Source organism: Sparus aurata, chromosome 1 (genome assembly GCF_900880675.1).
Source record: "Sparus aurata chromosome 1, fSpaAur1.1, whole genome shotgun sequence".
In the NCBI taxonomy this organism is placed as follows: Eukaryota; Metazoa; Chordata; class Actinopteri; order Spariformes; family Sparidae; genus Sparus; species Sparus aurata.
This window is the reverse complement of record NC_044187.1, coordinates 32858255-32881615: the sequence shown is the minus strand read 5'-3', so window position 1 is coordinate 32881615 and position 23361 is coordinate 32858255. Positions and strand designations below refer to the sequence as shown.

Sequence of the window (23361 nt, the reverse complement as noted above, 5' to 3'; positions counted from 1 at the left end):
GTGTGCATGACTTTATTCTTGCGTGAACCAGTGTTAATAATCAGTGTTATTAATCAGCGTGGCCATACACTGTGGTGCAGGGATGTGAGTGCATTGACCACTTGGTGGAGACATAAGACTGTCATTTGATCATTTTGTATGAACTTGTGGATATTGGATATTTAGGGGCTTTTGGGATAATTTCTGACCATAAGGACATCATATTTGATGAGAAGAGAAGCAAGAGAATACATTCTTATTACAGTGACTAATTGTTTACCCCCTGGTTATGGCTGGAGAGACCGGAATCGATCCTTTCAAACACAGATAAATAAACTTGATGATAACGAAATCAAGCTGAAAAGGTTTGGTTTACTCTGGTGAGCTCTGGTTGTTTATGTACGGCGTGACGTCACTTGTGTAATTTGCCCGAACAAGCGGAGTAAACTGACAACCGAGTCCGTCTCCATTAGCGGAGCAGCAGCCTGTCCTGACCGAGCGGCAGCGTCCTTATTCAGTGACTGTCGCACATGAAACACCAAGGGCGCCGAGCACTCTATGCCCATCTGTCTGGAGGCTCACCGTGAATACAAACAGCTAACGCTAATGTTGAGTTAGCTCGCGTTCCCGTTAGCAGCGGGACCCTTCAGACCGTCAGTTCGTCCGGGGAGGAGGAGAGGTTACTGGATGTCACACAGACACGCACTCAGACAGCAAACTCTCATTAGCCAGCGAGCTAACGTCAAGTTCCTGCTGTCAACTAAGTTGGTTCCCAGCAAAGAGCCAGAAAAAGAATTTCACGGTAAGTGAGCTGACCCGACATTAGCCAGAATTAGCCACATGGTTTGTTTGTGTTTGTCTTCTGTCAGCTTGTTTTTGTCACAGCGCTAACGGAGCTAGCTAACGTTAGCTAAGTTAAAGGCAATGTTCAGTTTCTGTTTCTTTTCAGCTTCTTTTGTGCGACGTTTGCTCAAAAATGACGGCTCGTGTAACTCGTTCGATTCTAGCTCAGGCATACTTATAACCATGTGTAAATGATGCAGGAGCTGGCTAATAATTCATTGATAAGGTTAGCTGCTCTGAAGAGCAAAGGTATCATTGCAACAGTGAATTCCCCCTGTGACTCACTGTACATGCCTGACATAGTCTGACAGCAAGCATTGCGAACAAGCGGCCAGCCAACTGTGCGATGTACTTTGAAATCTTGGATCCAACCTCACTGCTTTTTAAGTCCCAATACCACAATCTAAAACCAGTTGCATTAACACATTTAACTATATGGGATTTCTAAGATAGCAAGAAAGTGCATATTATTATAACCCTGCAGTGTGATGTCAGGTGTTGATAGGCAGGCCATTGATGCTGGTGGTATGGGGTCTGCATGGGAAGACTTTGTCAGGTGCTGTTTCCATTTTCTCATTGCTCGTTGAATAATCCAAATTGATGATAAATTATTTCAGCCGACTTCCCTAATATTCAACATTTTAAATTTCAAAATCAACGAAACTAAACGAAGGTCAGTGACATAACTATCGATTATTTGTCTTCTTGATGTTTTACTCCTAAGTATTTAGCCCACAAAAATTCAAAAAGAATGATTAAAATGTCCGTCAGAGTTAGAGTTCAAAGTTTAAGTTGTGTCAATATGACGGCTCGTGTAACTACTGGAAAGTGAGAGATTATTTAATGATACTCTGTTTCATGTAGTGCATTTTTGTATTCAAAATTTATACAACTTCCAACTTCATTTAGATGGATGGAAAAAGATATGCATGTGCAAAATGGATTTTATATTTGCCGATGTGTAAACAGAGCTGATACCAGTAAGATTACCAATAATTTCACACTTCTGTATTTTTGATAAAAAGTCATCAGCCTGTAGTTTATGCAGACCCCAGGGTAAGAAAGACTCAGAGAGAAAAGATTAAGTACTTGATAAAGATTTTAAAAGATTTGTTGTGTTACAAATTTGAATTGTATTGATTTCCTCTGAAACTATAAAAAAAACGTCTACCCAGATGCAGCAGTTATAACAAACAAAATTTCAAGGTGCCAACAGCCACCTACTGTATCGGTATCTTGTTAAGTCAGTGAAGGTTATTTGACTTTATATTATTTGCTATAATTTCACCAATATCAGTAAATGCCTGATAACATAATTTCCCAATATTGGGTGGATAATTTGTCGGTCAGTTTACATAGTGAATACCTAAAGTAATCAGGGCAGATCTTAAGCATTTTCCGATTATCGGTATCAGTGACTTTTTAGATTGCTAACAAAATAACCCTAATTTAATCCTTATTCTCTCACACAATGTCCTGCCCACAAAAATATCTGATCAGTAACATGTCACAATTAATGACCTATAAACACTGAATAATCTAAATCTGCAAAGTAACTTGTAAATAAATGTATCAAGTCAATATAGTGGTAGTGAAGTTTGAAATAGCAGATAATGTAAACTACTCAAGTAAAGTACCTCAAAATTGTACTTAAGAACAGTACTTCAATACATTTAATTTAGGTTTATTTCATCGAAGGTTGTTTTTGACACAAAGAGTTTCATTTTTGCTGAACTGAATGAACACCGGTCTGAATACTGGTTTTCAGTCTCCTTGATTTCAAAAATCAGTATCAGCATCAGAGCTGGAAAAGCCACATCAGTCGGCCCCTACTCTGTACCTATCTATGAAGAAACTGTAAATTAACACCATTTAATTTCCTTGTGTAGTACAGTATTCTTTTCAAGTTACTGGTCCTCAGTTTAGTGGCTTCTGCGTACAGTTTGAAAATTATGTGTGTTAAGTTAGTGTTGGTTAGATAACAGAGGCCAGAGGCCTGGATCTGCTGACTCCAGAGTGAGCTGTAGTGAAGAGTCGGTGGTTTGTGCTGGTAAATGATTGACCAGCCTGCCTTTGGCTCAGCCGCTATGTCCTGCAGTCTGAGCTAACAGTTGAACTGTTGTCTGAAGGTTTCCACTGGGCGTGCCTCAATCCTGTAATGGGGTTAAATCATGAGAGGCCTGTCTAGAAATATATAGATCCAGACACTTAGGACAGGGATGGATTGGTGATGGGTGGGTGCAGATATCAGTAAACTGCACTGGGAGGATGATTGTCACTTGCAGAATACACATCATTACTATTTCATTGTCACTTTCTGTAAAGCTTTAGAGCTCATTTGGATATTTTCATGTTTCATCATATCCTAAGGTGAAAATACCAAGTTAAGCTCTGCAGTTATCATATCCTTTTAACTATTTTAAGCCTTATATTGACAAAAGGTAATCTCACAACATATCTTGTGGACTTTTGGGAGTTTTGAAGGAAATATGCACTTAATATAAATGATTTTGCCAAATACATTACCATGGCAATGCTGCATTCCTTTCATATGGGAAAACAAATGAACTTCCCAGTTTGTTAGTGCATTCACCTTGCATGAAGCTATTTTACACCAAGACTGTGACAACATTAGTTTGTTATTTAAAAAATCAACATGCAGGCAAATATTCTTTCCAACAACCTGATAAGGTCACAGTCAGTCACATTTTCAAATGGCTTGTTTTGTCTGACCAACAGCCTAAAACCCAAAGATGTTCAGTATGCAATGACATAAAACAGACAACTAGAAAAAAAACAGTTTAAATTTGAGAGGCTGGATCCTGCTTTTACATTTTTATTTAATAAGTGACTTAATGGATGAATTGATGATCAAAGTTCCTAGGAAATCGGATTGGTAAAGCTAATACATTAAATTCTGTATGTGATAACAGAATGCTTTATCACAGAATTTGCAGACATTCTCAGCCTTTTCCATTGTGGTTTCCCCCACCCATCTTTAATATGTCAGTGCTGAGATAATAGGCCTGACTATCGTTTGCATCTTAGAACAAACTCTTGAAAGTTTTAGGCTTATTTTCGCACCAGATTCTAATTAACCAGTACTCTGACCCAAAAGTGCCAACCCACCCAAGGCCTATTTTTTAAATCACTAAGTGACAGGAGATTAAATGTGACACTGGAACACCACAGGGAATTAATAACACAACTTAATGTCTATATAATTTTAGCAGCTGAGTTATAGTGGACCTCGCCTGAGTGTGTGCGTGTTTGGTGGATGGGTGGGTGTATGTCAAGTCAGTCCTGAGGTCATTCTTGCCATGTATTCGCTCGTTGTGTCATCACAGTGTGTGTGTGTGTCTGTGTGTGTGTGTGTGTGTCTGTCTGTGTGTGTGTGTGTGTGTGTGTAGAGGGCAGGGCACAAGGCAGGGCGTTGTATCTTTACCAACAGCCCCAGTTACTTGGAACAAAAGCTCAGTTGTTGAAAGATCATGTGACTGTGTGTGTGTGTGTGTGTGTGTGTGTGTGTGTGTGTGTGTGTGTGTGTGTGTTCCACCCTTGTCATGTGATCTGAGCTCAGGGCAGGGTCTGAGAAGTGCTGAGTCGCTCTGAGAGGTTCCTTCCACTCAGGGAACAGGCAGACAGCGAGCATGCAGGCAGAGAGAGGAGATGAAACACCACATGGATGGATGGATGGACGGACGGATGGATGGATGGATGTTGGACAGAGAGGCATGTGGGAGAGAGTCAGAGGCAGGCAGAAGGAGACAAAGATGCAGAAAATGTCCTGTTGGATTTCTACTATCATAGCAGGACAGCACCAGTCTCACTCTCTCATTCTCTTCCTCGTTTCTGGGATTTTTAAGCAGCAGACAAGTAAAAATGCAAGCCAGGATTTTGAATCGCGTCAACTTTTCTGCGAGGAAGGCAAGTTTGGACTTTGGCCCTTTTTAAGTTTGGATGTTTTCATTGAGATCTTGTGGTGGGAAAGTTGGCCTATCAGGATGACTCTGCTGTATCGAATGAAGTCTCGAGACTGCTACTGACTCACCATGAACAAGGGAAACAATTGTAAACGAATGGATGTTCATCCTTACAGTGAAACATGTAGCTCTAGCTGTTGTCCAGAATGACTTTCATTGCAACAGAAATATTTTCAATTCCTGAAATACCAGTGTGACTAGTAGCTCACTGTAAGGAGTGGTAAGGTCACTCTGTCTGCTGCTAACCTTAAGAATAATTTGTTTCTTTGATTGTAATTTGACAGGTATGTACTGGTAGTTTCTGATTGAAGTGGTTTGTTGAAATGGTAATTAAGCAGCCATTCATTATGATTCAGTTTGTTAGAGCTGAGAAGTGAAGAGGCAGCCACATGTTCACTGTCATCCAACAGGTCCTGTAATACTTGTTTGAGTCAATGAAGCCTGATGAGAGCACCTAACAGATCATTCGTGTGTTGCTTGGTGGGTTTGTCTATGTGTGCATGAGTGCATGCATTTGTATATATCAGATTATCCCATATCGGGAATCTGCCTGCAGCATGAATGTTTCATATTTTGGAGCCATTTATTTCCACTTAGATGAATGATTTCAGCATCATAGTAGGTGAAAATAAAGATGGAATAGAAAGGAAACGAAAAGAGAAAGAAAGGGAAGGAATAGCATTAAAGAGAGAAAGACAAACCTAGTCATGCTATTGCCCAGGCTGATTCATACTGACGTATGCTGTCATTTTAGTGCTATGTCATTCTGTTGACTGAGTGAAATCATACAGGCACCACATGCAGTACTCTGCACTTAGAGCCTCCCTTTAGCTCAATGTCTTTCTGATTGACTTTCTAATGAAAGGAGTTAGCTGTGTTCATAGATTACAAAAGCCCAATGTCACAATCTCCAGCTCCTCTGTGAACTTGCATAATAACTTTGACAGTTAAACAGAAACATAACGGCATAGTGCAACGCATGTACACACTGTTCTTTGGTTAGGCTGTTCCTGGGCCAAGATTAGATTGGATGTATGAGAGGAAGTAGAGTATGGAGAGAATTGATTCTCCTCAACATCGGAAAATTATACAGGTAAGAAATAGTGAAGAACCAATCTGTCCTGTTTTCTTGGGACTCAGGAGCAGCACATGTAGGTTGGAGCCAGCTCTAAGACCTGTGCATGTGTCACAGTTGGGTAGGAATCTCTAGACACCTTAGGATTTGATTTCGATTCAGAAAACTGTGATATTATTATAAAATGATTATTGATGCATCTTGATCAATGTTCAGCCATCTTCATCAAAACTCAATAAACTCACATAAACACAACCCATGTTTCTAGTCTTCAAACTTTACAGGTGTGTAGTTGAGTTCAAAATGAAGGACTAGTTCGAACATAATAGGTATGGTCCCATGTAATAATGCATTAATGAGTCAGTGGGCAGAATGAGAACATGTTAATGGGTGTTGCGGCTGGTGTGAACCCATTTCAGAATAATATTAGTATTCACTACATCTGTACACCTGTCTAAAAATCAAATACTAATGTTTTCACAGCTGTATTGACAGCACTGCACTACGATAAGACAGAGTATGATCTTAAGTGGATTGAGATTGTGGTGGCTCCAATTCCACCATGAGATCCTGAGCAGCATACCCATGCATGTAAATCTTGTTATCTTATCACCAATGGCATTTTTACAAGCTTATGGCAAGGGCTCTGCTGAAGCTGATTGCATCTTCAAATATTGTTGTAGACTTGGCGATGCCTGACTTGTCTGTGGTGCCACTGCTGCCTCAGTTGGGTGGCAAGCTTCCAGGTGAGTCTGCAGATTTGTCGTCGTTGTAAAGTAACAGCCTTTTTTTTTAGTTTGCCAACAGTGTTGTAGAGACTAAAATACTTCCTCATACTGCTTCTCAGATGCTTTGTTGTTGTGATTGTCCTCTCAGGAGGGCTTTGCTCCTCCCTGGTATCCTCCAGTTCTTTAATAAACAACATTAAAAGCTTAAGAGCATTCAGTAAGTCAAACCAGAGTTAACACCAGACTGATTTTTATTTTTTGATGGCCTATTTGATCACTGATGTTACAGAATTCCTGTTATATAGAACTCTGATCAGACATATGTCTTAAGGAACATCATATTGAGTCTACATTTAAACAGGATTAAAACACAAAATACATCAGTGCAATGATCTACTGTTTCTCTTACCTTCCCTCTCACAAATGGTGCTGAACGTTTTGTCTGTTCTGTCCATGATGTTAGTTGTGCTGTACCAAATGAAAACAACAGTTATGCTGGCAACATGTTTCTTGCAGCACATGTTAGTGGCTACCTAGTACTAGTACTTCTCCTGTCTCTGTTTCAGACATCTGTAGTTTCTTCAGCTGTGGAGCAGGAGTTTGACACTTTGACACTCTGCGGCAGTTGTTGTAGCATCGCTTGTTTTTGTGGGTCTTGGTGTCGTTTTTTTTTTTTTTTCATTAAACTGGCCCAGTCATGTCTGCTTCACCAGTGAAATTCCAAATTGTATTCATTTCATTCCCAGTTTGGGCCTATTAACTTTTTAAAATGTCAGACCCTGCATAGGGCCTATGTCCTTGTCCCAGACATTGCCGGAGCATGCTCAGATGAAGTGCTTATGCTATGACTAAACACTTTATGAATCTCTTAATGTTTTATTACGCTGGCTAACCTAAACGCACTCTCAGCTAGATCACAAGGCAAACTATTCTACGGCCTACTGAGCTTATAGACTGTAAATCTGATAAATTTTGGTCTTGAACAGACTATCACAGTTCGAATAGTTCCTTCAGCGTTTCAATGTTTGAATTTCAAATAAAAGTGACAGCACAACTGTAGATGAGCCTCAGCTTTATGCTGTTGAATAATTGAACAGAGGATTTCTCCATCCAAGCTGATATCATGTGGTCTCAGCAGAGGAGTGAGCACCAGCTCATCATGGCTCATCCATTATACAACGGTTAGAGTAACTGAGCCTTTCCTTATACACACCCTGTATGAAGATGCATGATATTTAGGTCCTAAATCCCTAGTTCATGCATGAAGTTACACTATGTTTCAGCTATTTTGAAAAGTGTTATTCCATTTTTCAATCAAAATGTGGGAACTTCAAAGTGTCAGTGAGAGAGTTATTTCTAATCTCTGTCCCTGTGTGTAGAGAAGAATTTGAAGAATTTTGCACAGGATTATCTTTATGCAGAGGGTGGGCTCACTTGGCTGTATAAGTGGAGAGATGTGCTGTGGTTGGTGAGGAGCAGAGAGTTGTCCTGCTTGGAACATGGTGTATGTTCTCAGGTCTAAAGGCAATATTGTTTATAGCTGTTTTGAAAGGTCACAACTGAAGCTTAGTTGACGAGCCTGCTGGCATAAAGCTATCACAGACATGAGGAATTAAATTATTGATAAACACTCACAATTTCAGTACTTCTCATTCATGGTATGGCATTTGTTTTTCCATGTGAAAAATTAGGAAACGAAAGCTTTCAGTAAGATTTTTAGACTCGTGGCGTCCAATCATGGCATGAAGTGCGCTCAGCACCACGCTCCTAGGTACTGATGCAAAATCTGTATGTGCAAGGTGTGAGCAGAAGGCTAAATAGAGTTATTTGCGGCTAACCCTAACTCTTACCATTGAAAGTTTTCATGTATTCAGACAGAGGTAGAAAAGAGCATATTTCTAATTCCTTACTGCCATATATTGATTTAACTTGCTTAACTGGAAACTGTTGTGATCAGGTTTTATAAGCTCCAGCTAGCCAGCTAATCAAAGTAATGTTAGCTCCATAAGTGGATAAAAACCTCTGTCTCCGGGACTGACTTTTTAATGATTGCAGCTTTCTGAGAACCTTGTTTAGAAACTTAAATATTCACCTGATGACTACATGATATTGTGCTAAAAACGATCCAAGGCAGATTTGGTCACATTTTCAGTAGACCTACAAACAACATTCATCAAGTTTGGTTCAATAATGAATTATTTCATTAATTCTAATCATTAATTCAAGAATGAAATCTCTCATTATTGAACTATTCTTTATGAATGTTTTTTGTGACAAAGTAGTCTGTTTCCACTCATTCCATCGCAGAAAAAATGAGAATTGTATAAATCATTGGAACTCAAGACTGCCATGATATACTGTACATGTTCTTAACAAGTGCATGTAAACTTTTAACCATCACTGCACTTAGCTCACCTCTGGTGGCCTACTAAGACAAATCCCAGTAGGCCAGTGTCCAAGTCAGACCTTTGAAAACATTGATAAAATAAGAGCAGGTGGAGCATCGGTTTAAACAACCTTATACAGTTTGTGTACGTGTGCCTCTCCATGCTCCTGCCTTCTTCTTGCCGTCCCGTGGAGCAGTACAAAACAGGAACTGAGGGTCCTGTGGTGCTCCAGTCTGCCCCGCCTTAATCTTTTACTGGACACTGTGTTTGTGTTTGAGGGACTGACTTCGCTTCCTCTCATTGCATTTGTTCCTGTAATAGCTGACAGGCACTTCCTGCAGACCAGAGCTTGCAATAAAGAGATGGGAGAAGATCTAAGAAACCTCTTCCTTTAATGAGGCCTCGGGCTACAGTTAGGACAGACACTGGAAGGGGTAGTTGCGTTTTAGCCAGGTGTTTTTTTTCAGTGAAGTCTCTAAACTTCATGATTCTTTTTGTTTGACAATTTGTTAAATGTCAAGAAAGAAAAATATGCGTATTTGCTTGCTCAACGCACAGGGTCATCAGGTCAATAACAACTACTCTGGAGGTGGCAGGGATTCATTTATTGTTGTGTATCAAGGGCACAGTACAGGGCTGACAGAGGGAAAAAGGCAGACATCTTTTATCAAACACACTTTGGCAAAATATAGTCATGTACTATTGCAGCGTCACAGACTTTGTTGTGTTAAACAAAATGTCTTCTCTCTCCAGGGGCCTTTCTTCATCAAACTGGTTGAGGTCACCAGACAGAGACACTGTGGCCAATCACTGGCTGTGACTGCTGATCCCTGAGGAGCATGAGTCATGACCTCAGTGGTGCTGGTCGACGCTGGTGGGACAGTGGTGGAGTATGTCACAGCCGAGGAGTACCCCCAGCAGGTGGGTTGGAAGCAGACACAAGCAAGAGTAACACTGTCACTGCAGCTCACAACAAAATCTAGCTTTCTCCATCTTATTCTCTTACTAAAAACTTTTTATGACTGTCTTGTTCTCTTCCCCTCCCTCAATACCTTTGCCATGCAGGAGGAAGAGTGTGAGGTGGACATGGAGTATGAAGGAGAGGTGGAAGGCGAGTGTGAAGCTGAGGAGGCCTATGAAGAAGTACAGGAAAGAGAGGAGGCCGAGGACTACCCAGCAGTCATAGTAGAGGAGGTGCCTGGTGCTAACCTTGCTGAGGAGCAGGGTTACTCAGCCCAGGTGGTGGTGTATGAGGATGAGGCCTACCTGATGCAGGAAGTGGGCGATGAGCAGGAGGTGGAGACGGAAGGGGAGGCAGGTGAGACATAAATATTGCTGTATTTATCAGAAATTTGATTAAGTCTAACTTTTTTGCACTGTAGGATAGCGAACTAGATGACTGTTAGTTAATTTTTGCCAGCACCATAGTTCACCAAATAAAAACCACTAATTTGACAGGGATCTAACATTACAACAGGCATGTACTTTACATTAGCTGTACTTTATAACTCAGCTGTGGACATCAACTACAGTTGTTAGGGTCAGTGTAGGGAGTGTTTGATAGAACTGGCAGCTCAAAACTTCATAGGCCGAATGAACCAACCATCAAAGCATTTGTTTTGTTCAAAGTGAGTTGAAGACCTAAAGATCTACTGTTGAAGATCAACGTAGGCGCTCATTTTGTGTCATCAACAAACATCTTCTCTTGTCTGGTGTCCTATATAATTGGTACCACCGGGGTTGTCAGAAGTCTATTAGCTGGTGGAAAATTGTCCTCACTGTGGCACCCCTAATGACTATCATACAGGTGCAGGACATAACACATACACCTCACTAATCAGAATGCCAGAGCAAACCTATGTCGTTAAGCAACCTGTTTAGCCCTTTTGCTGAGGTTGGGTTTAGGGAAATTTGACTCTTGTTTCTTTTCTCTATCCTGTTACCATTGCCAATGCACAGTTTCCATTTCCTCTGCGTCACTGAGGTTTTAAATTATTAGTAAAAGAGAGACATTTTACCGTCTGTGAGTGTGTGTTCACACTTATGATCGCCACCTTTGCTTTAATGAAGAGGCTTATCATTTGAGTGTATCATGATGAGCCATGTCATGGTTCACGTTGACAGAGTTATAAAGATTGTCACATATTTTCAGTTGTCACTGCGAGAGCTGTCTGTCAGAGTGGCAAATCAACAAAAAATGGCAGTTGATTCGCCCAGTGTCCTTGTACGAAATCAGTCATTGTGTGTATAACACATTACAACGTCATTTTTAAAGTATTGCTTTTGTGGTGTGTTTGTAAAAAAATGTTTCAAGTATTGATAATCTGCTATTCTGGCTCAGTTCACCACCTGTTTTTCATTGGTGTATTTTTGCTGTTTCTGTCTTCTCATTTTATGTGTTGTGGTCTGACGGTCATTGACTGTCGGTAAAGTAGGCTGAGAGATTTGCAGGCCTCTGTGTTCACACACTGCCACCTTGTGGATAAATTGTGGACCATAACTATTTGACGAACAGGGAAAGTACACAGTAATATTTCTCTAACCATCCATTAATCCCTTATTAATTATGTCTAGTGTCTGATCCATGTGCAGTGTTTGTAAGTATGAAACACATTGAAAGATTCGATGGTTAATATAATTTGTAATTTATGAAAGCTTTTTTCATTGACAGTTTGGATGTCATACATTTTAAACTTTTAACTGAAGTTAGCAAGCTGCATGTGCTGAACATTAGAAGGTAACAATCAACCAAAAGAGAAGAGAAAGTTCTAGCAAACTTAAGGAACACTTTATTATTATTTACTACATTTTTAACAGTTATTTGCACTTCAGTAGTTAATTAATTTCTTTTGACTGATATTTAAACTTAAATAATGTATACTTTACCTTGGACAATTCACAGTATATCCCCCAATTGCAACTATTACCAAAGAAGCTATTTAAAATATTTAATTGATAATGACTTGTATACTATATATATATATATATATATATATATATATATATATATATATATATATATATATATATATATATATATATATATTACACTGTTGGAATGCATTTGTCTTGTACTTAACTCCCAGTTAAACCAGTTAAAAGTAGATAATGAATGCTGTGAAGCACTGTATGTATGTATTATGTATGGTCATTCTAATCCATAGTTTAAACAGAGCAGCAAAAGTCAGTCTTTACAAAACAAGGGTTGTTCGTTGTTTTGAACTTAAGTGGGCTAGATAAACTTACTTGCAAATGTGTTATGAGATAATTCGATTCTTGTCCAGTGAGTTAATTGTAAAAGCTGTTATCACAGTACAGCTTTATTTGACGTAGTCACTACGCAATGGAGGGAGGGCGAACGAAGGATTTCCTGTGTCGGCGGCGGACGGATACTTTTCTGCCGCCGTAATGCGTCTGGTTGAATTTGAGGAGATCTCCCTTTAGTGGCGGAGTGATATGAGCTAGTAGCTTCCTATACAATTCAGTGAGAAGTCAATGTGAATCTGCAGCAAGGGGAAAACATGGCGACTTCACAGCATGAGGGGCACGCAAACCAGCTCGATTTACTCATCAGAGCCGGTAATGTATCTCTGTGTACTTGTAACTTCGACCCGGGCGCTGATTCTAACACAGGGGTTGTGTTTTTAATCTCGACCGCTGCGCCTCAGTCCGCTGAGTAGTGTAGTGAAGTAATGGAGGGCAATCAGGAAGTGATCACCTTGGTAGCAACCTGCATGGCGTTGCTACAAGGTTTATCAAACCCGGTTTAAGAGGTGAAAAACTTTCGCGGGGCTTTGCTGTTTGCACAAATAGATGGTTGTCTGCACGAGGTGTGTTTTGCATGTTGGAGCAGATTTTTCTCACCGCAGTGTGATTGAGAATAACGGTTTGCAGATCGGCTCTGCACAACCAGGAAGTGTAAAGATGTTGTCTTTCCTACGTCTTTGCCACGCTGTCTGAGTCGGAAGGACATGTGGGTTTATTTTTACTAGCATAAATCCGGTACATACTAACAGATATCACCTATGTTATTGTTATGAATTATGGATGTCGTAGTATTTGATCCCGACTGGCTTCAGTTTATTTTGTTTGTAGGAAGAATATTCAGTAACAGTCTTCACACTGTGCCCATACGTAACAGCCCATTAAACCAGAAAATTAACCGCCGTATTCTTGTATTTTTGTTACATTTAGGTGTGGTGATCACATTTTACACATTTCCAGTGTCAGAGATTTTCGTATTTGTGTTTCATGGTTTCCGTTATCGTGTTGTGCAGCCTCGGATTGAAGCGTGGGATGGCCTGGTTCACTCGCTTTCTGCCCTGTAGTTGTTTCAAGTGCGGCTTCAGCCTTCGACCACACTGGCCTGTAAATACACAATTTGTATGATTTCACTTGCTTGTTAACGGTGTCTGTTAATGAACGAGGAGTTTTGAAAACATAACTCCGTCCCAATTTACGTTTAATCGCAATTTTGAAAGTATTTTTGTCCCACATCGATGGCGGAAGCATTGTGTATGTAAGAGGGCGGGGTCTGTTGTTGATCGACTCCCTCGTTAGTCCAATAGCATGCGCGCTGTTTCACAGCGTCAGTAGACGTCCAATGAGGTTTCATCGGAGGCGGGTTAGTAATCGAAGAATGAGCCAATAGGAGGCGAGGCGGGTGTTGAGTGACAAGAGGATTTGTGGGCTTCTTCGAAGAGAACTGGAGGGAAAGGATGAGGACTGTAAACACGGAAGTTATCAGGGGCAGCACTACTTTTTGTCGGACTCGCTGCTACTCTTGGCGCCGTTAGTTTGTACATAACAGGCATTTTGCTCACATCTGAAATTTTGTAATACTCTAATTATATGTCACCCACGTAAAACATGATTCGTGGAAAAATGTCACTGTTTGTAATTTCCTATTACTTAATAAGTAAGTATAAAAAAAAAAAATTCCTAGTATTCTGCACAGACTACAAATGGCCAAAGTGTCTATATGTGGTTATGTCGGTCAAGCCAAACTGCAGTTTTCTGACTTTACGCCTTTTGGCGGTCTCATTACAAGGGCAGCGGTGTAGGCTATAGGGTCTCTGCTGTGAGGGCTCCCAGCATGTCCTGTTTGTTTATTAGGGGGACTGAATGAGCAGACAATCTAAAGATAGCCCATTTCACTCCCCTATGCGGTGCCTGTTGCCTCAGTGAGATAGCCAAACATGGACAGAGCAGGGTGTGATGGCATCTCGTGTTTCCCACCATTGACTGACACCAACAGCAGGTGACCTGGGTTCCTTCTCAGGGCTCTAGATGAGGCCACGTAACATTTCCTTCACAACAGGCAGAATCACATTTTTTTAAATTTAAACAGCACTGCGCCTTTATCTGCCATGTATTGCCATATTCACACTTCTATTGGAAGGGAGGAGAGCTATAGGATTAGTAAAAAGGTTAGAAGCCCTAGTTAGTTGTCACTCCTCAGTACAATAGAAACATTCTTGGTGTTTTACATCTAAACACAAAAGTCAATGGTGTATTGTGGACCCAGGATATCTAGTTTAAGTATTACAAAGAGGCAGATGATGAAAACTTTTTGTACAGTAAAGAAACTACTTTACTCATACCTGGATCAGTTTGGTTGTGCTGTCTATTAAGATTTTCAAATCAGTTTTCTAAAATAAATGTTCCTTCACTAGGGGGCGCCATATAGTGTTTTGTATGTAATTTGTTGTAAGCGACAAAACAGTTGGTTGTGGCATTTTAATTATATATTGTTTGGGAAATTATGAAGCCAGTGAAGTAAAGCATAGAAATTGTGGCAGCTTGGCTTAGGTAAGAAAACAAAAGACAGCAGTTTTCCCTGTGGGGATTAATATGGTCAAACTCGTATATTTAGGAAACACAGGCTCCACTGGGCTCAACCAGCTGTTTTTTTTCTTAACTTTTTTAAAATGATTCTGCGTGTGTGTGTGTTTCAGTGGAGGCATCTGTCCATGGCACCAGCATCCACTGCTCTGACAAGACCTTTGAGGCTGCAGAGGCTCTGCTACGCATGGATTCACCATCCAGCCTCAGAGAAGACCGCAGCCCAGGTAACACTGGAGAAATGACACGCAAAAAACAAAGGCGTCAACACAGCATAGAAATGGTTCAACTTGAAAGTGATATTTTTAACGTGTCTTTTAATGCAATAAAATTGTATTCATTTGTATGGTGGAGTATTGTTGGTCAGTGAGATTCCCACTGCTCTCTGAAATTAGCTGTGGTTTGAACATGCAGAAAGTAATTCTTTAGAGCTTAAATATGTCTTAAGCTGCTAAATTTCATTTTTAGGCAGTTTAGAGAAAAATCTAGAATTGTATGACTCTGCTTTCTTCACCTCTCGTAGTAATCCAACAAGAATTTGTTAATCAAAAGTATTTTTACTGTTGGTGTAAACCTGGCGTTAAGGACCAAAATTATGAAAATAAACATTTTAAAAGTTCTCACAACGGGTTTAAATCCTCAAGCACTGTGAAAGTGTAAATATGAAATGACTCAACTGTTATTTAAACCTCATAACGCTACTTTAAAGTATAATTCTAGCTCTTCTTAATTCCTCCCTCCAGAAGCTTTTGTCCCACCCTGCGTAGCGACACCAGACTTCCTTCACGCTGCCATGCGTCCTGACATGATCACAGAAACAGAGGTGGAGATATCAACAGAAGAGTGTTGTGAGGAGGAAGATGAGGAGATTGGCACCCTGCTTGAGGAACCAGAACCCGGCCACGAGCCTGTCAGGAAGAGGAGAGGTAGGCAGAAAAGGCTTGTTTTGTTTGTCATCAATAAAATAGAAGGAAAGTGAACCCCTAGTAGCCCAATGCTGTGGAAAAGCATCTAGAAATGTTGAAACTTTATTTCATAAAGTTGTTGACCCACTATCAGCACTGGGTTGTGGAGTATGGGACATTTAAACGTCTAAAAAAGTTGAGCAAAACTATGTTTTGAGTGTTTTTAGACAAAAATTTAAATGGAAAACATCTGGCAGCTCTGTGATTAAACTTACCTCATAAGCCATGCCACAAACCAAAACCTCAAATTATAGTTGTTGTGTTTATTCAAGAGCACCATCTAGTGGTAGAATCGTACTGTTGGGTCTAACTTCAACCTCACAAGTTAGTGATCTGAATTTTTCTTTTTACAGCAGGACGGAAGCCAAAGACGCATCCGTCATCCATTTCCAACGGCTCACCAGACCTCGGCATCAAGAAGAAACCAAGAGAGGGGAAAGGTACCTGACAGTAGTAATGTTAACGGCTATGATAAACATAGACGTATGCATAGATTTGTCGCCACTTTGAATGTTTTAGCACAAATAGAGATGTTTTACAATTGAGCAACGCATTAACTTGACTCCATTTCCAGCAGGGAGCACAACCTACCTGTGGGAGTTCTTGTTGGACCTCCTCCAGGACAAGAACACCTGTCCTAGATACATCAAGTGGACCCAGAGAGAGAAGGGCATCTTCAAACTGGTCGACTCAAAGGCTGTGTCCAAACTGTGGGGCAAACACAAGAACAAGCCTGACATGAACTATGAGACCATGGGACGGGCACTCAGGTGAGGGGTGTGTGTGGATTAATGTATCTGTGTGAGGAGAATGTCTTTCATACTTGTGTTTTTGGTCAGCCTCACCAAAACTCTTGCTCTTCCTTTACCCACAGATATTACTACCAGCGGGGGATCCTCGCCAAGGTAGAGGGCCAACGCCTAGTTTACCAGTTCAAAGAGATGCCCAAAAACATAGTCATTATCGACGATGACAAGGCTGACATGCCCTCCCCTGATGATCTGATTGGCTCAGAGACCTCATCCTATGAGCGCGTGCTGCCCTCGCCAGATGTGCTGCTGCAGGCGAGCGATCTGTCATCTTCCAAGAAGCCCAACATCCTGCGGGGTAACAGGGCAAACGTGGTCCACGCTCCTGTTCCCACAGGCAACAAGACATTGGCAGGAGGCGTGGCAGGGATATCGAGGATAGTGGCAGTTTCAGCAGCATCAGATGGGAGTCAGGCCCAGCAGTCTCACGCGGCTATCATCTCTAACGCCAGTGGGCCAAGGTGAGACTCCTGCAGAGAGACGAGGATCTTCTGATTGACATGCAAGGGTCCTCCTGAGCAAGAGGGCTGATGCAAATGTTGGCGTCTTTCCAGAACAGTAAGTGTTGACTTTTGACACTCTTACTTTCTTGCTTTTCATCTATAGGACGGTGCGGGTGGCTATGCAGGTGCCTGTGGTCATGACAACATCGCTGGGTCAGAAGATTTCCACCGTTGCTGTGCAGCAGCAGGCAGGAACGACAGGGGCAGGCGGCCACACCACCCTCCTCACCAACACTTCGGCTATTGGTGGTGCTGGGAACACCAACTCACAACAGAAGGTGTGTACACTTGCAATATCATTCTTTGATGATCATATATGCATATTATAGCAGAGTATCTGCACCATGGTCCATAATGTAACTTTATTGTCCGGCTCAGGCTGAACACTCAACACAAACTGCAGACTTTCAATTATCAGCACCCAAATCCCCTCAGCTCTGAGTGTTGGCGTAGCACCAAAAGCTCTTCAGCAGTCGGATGATTGCGTTGTAGGCTGTGGATTCTCAACACCTGTGGTAACATCCTTGCTAGTAGGCTGGTCAGCTATCTATAGTTTGAGCTGTATTCTGCCCCAATCCTCTCCGAAAACATGATGCATATGTGAAAACATTCTTCTTCTTCAGTCTATTAGACTGAAGACATTTTTTAGGAAATGTGACCCAAAAAAAATATAAGAGCCATCAAATCTGAATTTAAGACATTTAAATTTAGACCTTTTATAAGGACCCACAGCCACCCTGTTAAATTCTGTATGAATAATTTTATATTATCAGGTCCATGTTGCATTAATTTAATTGATTACAGTACTATATTTTATTGTTGTACTGCTAGTTAATATTAAAAAAATTTGTAAAAATGAAAAATGATTTGGGCCACATTGTCCTTTTGATTTTCCATTATATACTCACTTATACTTATGGAGGCATGATCGTGTAAGAGGCATTTAATTGCACTCTATGTGGTATTAAAATGGTCTGAAAAGTAATCTTTGAAATGAACCCCACTATACAAGTTATTTACATGTTAATGTACGTGTGGTTTTCTTTGGACAGGTTGTGATCCAGACCATCCCCACCATGGTCCCAGCCACCGCAGAGAACGGGGACAAGATCACTGTCCAGCTGGCTAAGATCATCACAATCCCAGCCCACCAGTTAGCTCAGTGTCAGCTCCAGACCTCCACGGGCACAAACAAGTCCGGTGTCGGGGCCTCACCAACGGGCATCAGCCTCCTCGGGAGCCCCCTGACGGTCCGGGCCCTGGCACCCGTCAACGTCGCTCCGGGAACGCAAGTGATGAGACTCACCGTACCAACGCAGGCACAACAACAGACTCTTGTGGTGTCACAGCCGGGCAGTGGGGCGGGGGTTGTAACCGTATCAGCAGCCAATCAGACGTTGACGGCACAGCCTCGGCTCATAAGCGGCGTCATTAACGGTTCTGAGCTGGTCATAGGAGCACCAGCGGTCGGGGCACTAGAGAAGCTGAAGGCTGCAGGAGTCCAGGTCCAAGCTGTGCAGGTGCCGGTGACAGTCCAGCAGAATGTCCAATCAGAGGCCATGGACACTGAAGTGGTAATCAAACTAGAAACGCCTGACGTGACGATGAAGTCGGAAGAGCCTGAGTGTTGAAATCCACCAATATCTTTTCCATCTCATCCAGAGAGGATTAGTTTGTACATGTGCAGCGTCATTTTTACTCTTGTAATAACCAGCAACAGTCTGTGAGACTTAAAAGACTCCCGAAGGCCTGTTTTTAGTCCTGAACCTGTCCTCACATTTTCCCCATTGCTGCCAAGAACTTCACTGAACTAAACCGGTCACAACGAAACCTTTCACAGCTTCAAACTGTATTCTGCAACAAAGGAATCGACAGACTTTAAAGGAACTTGTTGGGAAGGGTAAAGGGACCAACCCTGATCACTACAATTTTTGCCTTCTTAAAGGACAGCTGTCAGTGTCTCAAAATTTGAATAAGGGAAAGAACCTTGAAAGTACAAAAAAAAAAACCTGAAACACTACAAAATGAGGCAAATAATTAAGACTAACCAAAATGTGAACTATGTAATAAAAAATAGACACAGTGGGGGGTGTAATGAAGCTTTTGTAGAGACCATTTGTTTATAATTTTGCCTCAAGATGCTAAAACCAGCAACCCTTTTTTTTTATTTTTATTTTTTACTTATATCACTGTGCAGATCAAGTGTGGGTGGTGCTACGTGAGTCGTAAAAGAGGGAGTGAGGGAAAGAGAAAGTGGAGCTGCGAGAAGCTCTAACAAGGAATGATATCAGACGGAAAATGGTCAAGTGTGTACATATATACAGTATATATATATTATCTACTCTACAGTTTACAGAGCTAAAGTTAACAGAACAGCCTTAGATTTTAATTTTGACTTTCTTTTTCATGTATTGTCTGAACAGTAGGCTGAACATTTTTTTTGTGTGTGTTTTGATACCTTGTACCAAGCACAGTATTACTGAAACTAGGGGAACTAATATTTGTATTATTATTATTAGTTCCTCTGTCTCTATCGGGCTGTTAAACACTTACTTAGATTGAATCTCAAAGAAGAAACAGTAACACGGTGTAGATCAGAGGTCAGGTTGCTTGCAGTGTGTCCTCCAGCATTTGGGAACATTTCTAGGCTTGAATTTCAGACACGTTTGACGAAAGGTCTTGATTCCTCTAAATATGACTCAATTATTTTATTTTCTGAGAAATGTTTGCTCATTTGACAACGCTTCAGTCTGGCTGCATGTAAATGTGACTGAGCTGATGCCTGAGGTCTTAGCTGTGCCATGTCTCGAAAAAAGAATCCAAATAGAAAAAAAAAATGTACGTAAAGTCAGAAATCAAGAATAAAACCAAGCAGTTACTTCAAAGAGAGGCATCGAAAATCACAAGTTTATGCAAGAAATCTCAAAACCACTGTGGATCCCAGGTCACTTTACTTCTGGCTTAAAACAAAGTCACATTGCCAGCAGAATTCTTATTTTCTATCCTGCTGTTTTGGCCCCGCCCCTGTACTTCACTATTACTTTTTTTTTTTTTTTTTTTTATCCAAGAGGAGGAAAGATGGAGAGAAAGGCGTTTGTGTTCAGACTGAACTGTTTGTATATTCAACATTTGAAGTATATTCTATTTTGCTGTACTCTTGTTTCAAAGTGTATTAGATTTTACTGAAATATAAAAAGACATTTGAAACCTGACTGACGGTTGTCATTCTCTTCATATTATTATTATTTTTTTTATTTTACATTGAAGCTTTGAAGTTACTCACAAAACCAATCTGATTGGCAGATGACACGTTTTTATGCAGCGAGGACATTTATTCTTCTAGTCGAATGGAAGCACTTTGAGTACAGACCGTTTTTCTGTGGTTACTCTGCACATTATATTGATCAGATAGACACAAAATAAATCTGTGATATTTGGTCATGCTTTAGCTGAAATTCGTCATGTTGTCTTGCACGTGACAGTGTTTACAAAAGTAGTCTTCGACGATCTAGTTTGTTGGACATTTAAAAATTACCATCTGTTGGTAAAGTATGTGCAGTTCAATGTTCCCATGAGAACCTTACAGTTAATAATCAGCAACACTGACAACAAAATATTGCACACCTCAGCTGTGGCTGTATGTCGGTCATGCCAGCGGATTATGGTACCACTGATGCTGATGTTCAGACAGCAGTGGATTACATTAAGCACTGCAACAGATATTTGAGTCATCAGTTTGATAGTCATCCATCAGAGACCGGCAGATGTTAATCTGTTGGTGTGTATCCAGAACAAGTGAACTCGCTGACCTTTAAAAGGGCCAGTTAACCCAAAATATATTTCCTGGTATGTAGACAGACTTGGAGGTCTAGTTTTATTTGCCCAGCTTGATCGATATCTACCTCCACCACGGTGAAATGCAAGTGAATGGAATTTACTTTGTGTTGCTCATAGAATTTGGAAAGTTCAACAGCAGGTGTCATTACAGGAACAATGCCTCTGCTAATCTGGATAAAGCACAGACCATTTTGTCAGCAGTTTTGTAGGAACCATTTCTTCCAGTAACCAGAACAATGTGTCTTTATTGACACACTGCAGTACAGTTTTTTTAGATGTAATTCTTCAATACTGTGAGCACCCCCAACAAAATGGCTCTGAACTCCCCTAGATTGGGGTGGATGCAGTCGCGAGACGAGTAAAAGCACAACAACCTGCATTGATACTACTTTATAAATTGATAAGTTTAGGTGAACCGTTCCTTTAATTCCAAAACCACGAGGGTAACCACAGAGAGCCTCACCAGGGGGAGTAAATGTAAATACTTAACTGCAACTATCATCAAATATTAAAACTCAAACGTACAGCAAAATCACTTCATTCTCAGTCACTCTAAGTCATTGGCAGTGTGAAATCTGGGTGTTCAGCGTCCTATCTTCATCATCTCCTTTCACTCAGATGTGGCGTCTCCTCGGCACGCCATCTTGTTGAGAGAAGTCGATCAGGAGCCAGTCTCGACTGTCTCCTCACAGCAGGGTCTCTTCCTGTGTCCTCGTCCATCACGTCCTTCTCACTCTTTCTCCTTAAAGTTGAAGTCACAAACCAGAGAAAGGTGGTCAGATGGATAGCTGAAGGATGGAAGCCTGTCTGGCCCAATCTGCTCCTCAGTGGGCATGTCCAGAACTGCGTCCACTCTCAGTGAGTCCTGAGTGTACCAGATGTAGTCCAGAGTGGTGCAGCATTCCCCAGTGGGTCGAATCTTCCACGTTGTGTATTCTGGCTCGGTCAAACCGTCCTGGCTGAGTTTCTTATAGGCCGAGTCCAAACCAAGAGGCGACGCTGTGAAACGTCGGTACACCTCCTCAGAGGGGACTGCGTTGAAATCTCCACATATGACCAGAGGAATGTCAGAGGTGGGGGCACCTGTCTGGCTGCCGGCTTGTCTCTGGACCAGATTCTGCAGGTGTCGGAGAAGGTCGGAGCCCTGAGCACTGCGGAGCCACTCCCAGCCAGAACGAGCCTTCAGGTGAGTCACTGCAATGCAAAAGCATCTACCTGTGCTGCGACAACGTAGCATCGTCACCACAGCAACCTGTGGCAAGAGAGAAGCATGTTAGAGATACTAAGAAGTAGGTTTATATATCTTTAAGTGTGGCTTTAAACATATTCTACCCACCTGATTGGTTGGTATCCTCATGGCAGAGAGCCGTAAGTTCATGCTATCCAGGAACTCAAATCGTGACTGATCGAAGAACAGTGCGCAGCCGTCGGGGCCGTTGTTGCCCTCGACATCCAGGCACGGCGACCATGGTTTAGGGCAAAAGTTGCCGCTGTAACCAAGACCTGCCAGGACTGGCTGGAGGGTGTCATAGTAGTGGTCAACTTCCTGCAAACACAGGATATGAGGTCGGTAGGTGAGGATCTCTTCTAAGATGAGGTACTTTCTGTGGGACCAGCTGAGGGCCTCCAGGGGACACCGGACAAAACTGTCGAGTCCCTCGCCCAGAGCTAAAGGACAGGAGACAGAGAGAGATCTGACTTCAGTATAGATAAACAGTATTTAAACATTTCATAGATCATGGTAATGCAAATATTCAGTCAGGATATCTTCTTGTAAATGTTCATGCAAAAGGTTACGCTTATAGTTATTAACTGTAGTTTACATTTCACATCATTTTATTACATTATGACATTTTTTTACATCACAAAAGTGCAATATGTAAGAATTAGAGTTCAACAACTGAAGGGATGACTTCTATGCATTGTGTGTCGAAGCCCATTTAGCATGCTAACCAGCTAGCCCCATCCCAGTCCAAAACTCTTGTGCTGCAGTGTAAACGGCACTTTCCCAACGCTTCAGGCAGCCAGTCTGGACTGCTAGCTGCACTGCTAACTGAGCTAACTTGCTAATGGCCACTACAGTTGATAGCAGTCTGAGGTTTCTGTGATGATATACTGCTCCCCATTTATTCTGATTATGAATTCAACATGTGGCCAATTCTTACATATTGCACCATTAGCACAGTTAGTGTGTTAAGTGATTTATTTTACAGGGATGGTTTCCCAGCAAAGTGCAACATTTAACTTCCTGTTGTTGACTGGCTATTATCTGTTAATAAATGTGTTAAAACTTTTTTCTGAAGCAGTATAAATGGAGCTTACTAGCCACTTTGACTGTCGATATGGTTAACACGTTAGCAAACAGTTGCTTATTTAAACATCTAGAAGACACAAATCAACATTGGCAT

The 23361-nt window shown here is 41.3% G+C and overlaps 2 protein-coding genes across 10 annotated transcripts in view; one reads left to right on the top strand and one right to left on the bottom strand.

Moving 5' to 3' along the window:
* The first annotated feature begins 392 nt into the window (after positions 1-392).
* LOC115580047 (ETS-related transcription factor Elf-2) lies at positions 393-20328 on the top strand. Of its 7 annotated transcripts, XM_030413887.1 has the most exons (11): positions 394-781; positions 4403-4749; positions 9749-9916; positions 10061-10313; positions 14953-15066; positions 15583-15765; positions 16158-16244; positions 16379-16574; positions 16679-17074; positions 17220-17394; positions 18169-20328. In XM_030413887.1, exons 3-11 carry the CDS (start codon positions 9842-9844, stop codon positions 18745-18747), a joined length of 2058 nt encoding a protein of 685 aa, XP_030269747.1. In that variant the 5' UTR covers positions 394-781; positions 4403-4749; positions 9749-9841; the 3' UTR covers positions 18748-20328. The 7 variants fall into 7 exon arrangements, with proteins under 7 accessions (XP_030269772.1, XP_030269763.1, XP_030269753.1 ...); XM_030413912.1 differs by lacking the exon at positions 4403-4749 and having other exon boundaries at positions 393-781; positions 16161-16244; positions 16382-16574; XM_030413903.1 differs by lacking the exon at positions 4403-4749 and having other exon boundaries at positions 393-781; positions 16161-16244.
* The window catches only part of LOC115580078 (nocturnin-like), a 17727-nt gene continuing 14523 nt past the window's right edge, over positions 20158-23361 (bottom strand). For 2 of the 3 annotated variants that reach the window (XM_030413955.1, XM_030413943.1), the window contains 2 exons: positions 22290-22621; positions 21155-22205 (listed from right to left, as the gene is read on the bottom strand). In XM_030413955.1, coding sequence (XP_030269815.1) covers positions 21684-22205; positions 22290-22621 — 854 coding nt within the window. In that variant the 3' untranslated portion in view covers positions 21155-21683. Of the gene's footprint in view, positions 22206-22289; positions 22622-23361 lie in introns of all 3 variants that reach the window. The other variant, XM_030413949.1, reaches the window with a different exon arrangement.

What these genes read in the sequence shown, in the direction of transcription:
- LOC115580047 (XM_030413882.1), top strand. Translation starts at nt 9,842, where the DNA reads ATGACCTCAGTGGTGCTGGTCGACGCTGGTGGGACAGTGGTGGAGTAT. An exon ending in ACCATGGGACGGGCACTCAG is followed by an intron (nt 16,575 to 16,678) that starts GTGAGGGGTGTG and finishes CTTTACCCACAG; the next exon opens with ATATTACTACCAGCGGGGGA. An exon ending in TCTAACGCCAGTGGGCCAAG is followed by an intron (nt 17,075 to 17,219) that starts GTGAGACTCCTG and finishes TTTCATCTATAG; the next exon opens with GACGGTGCGGGTGGCTATGC.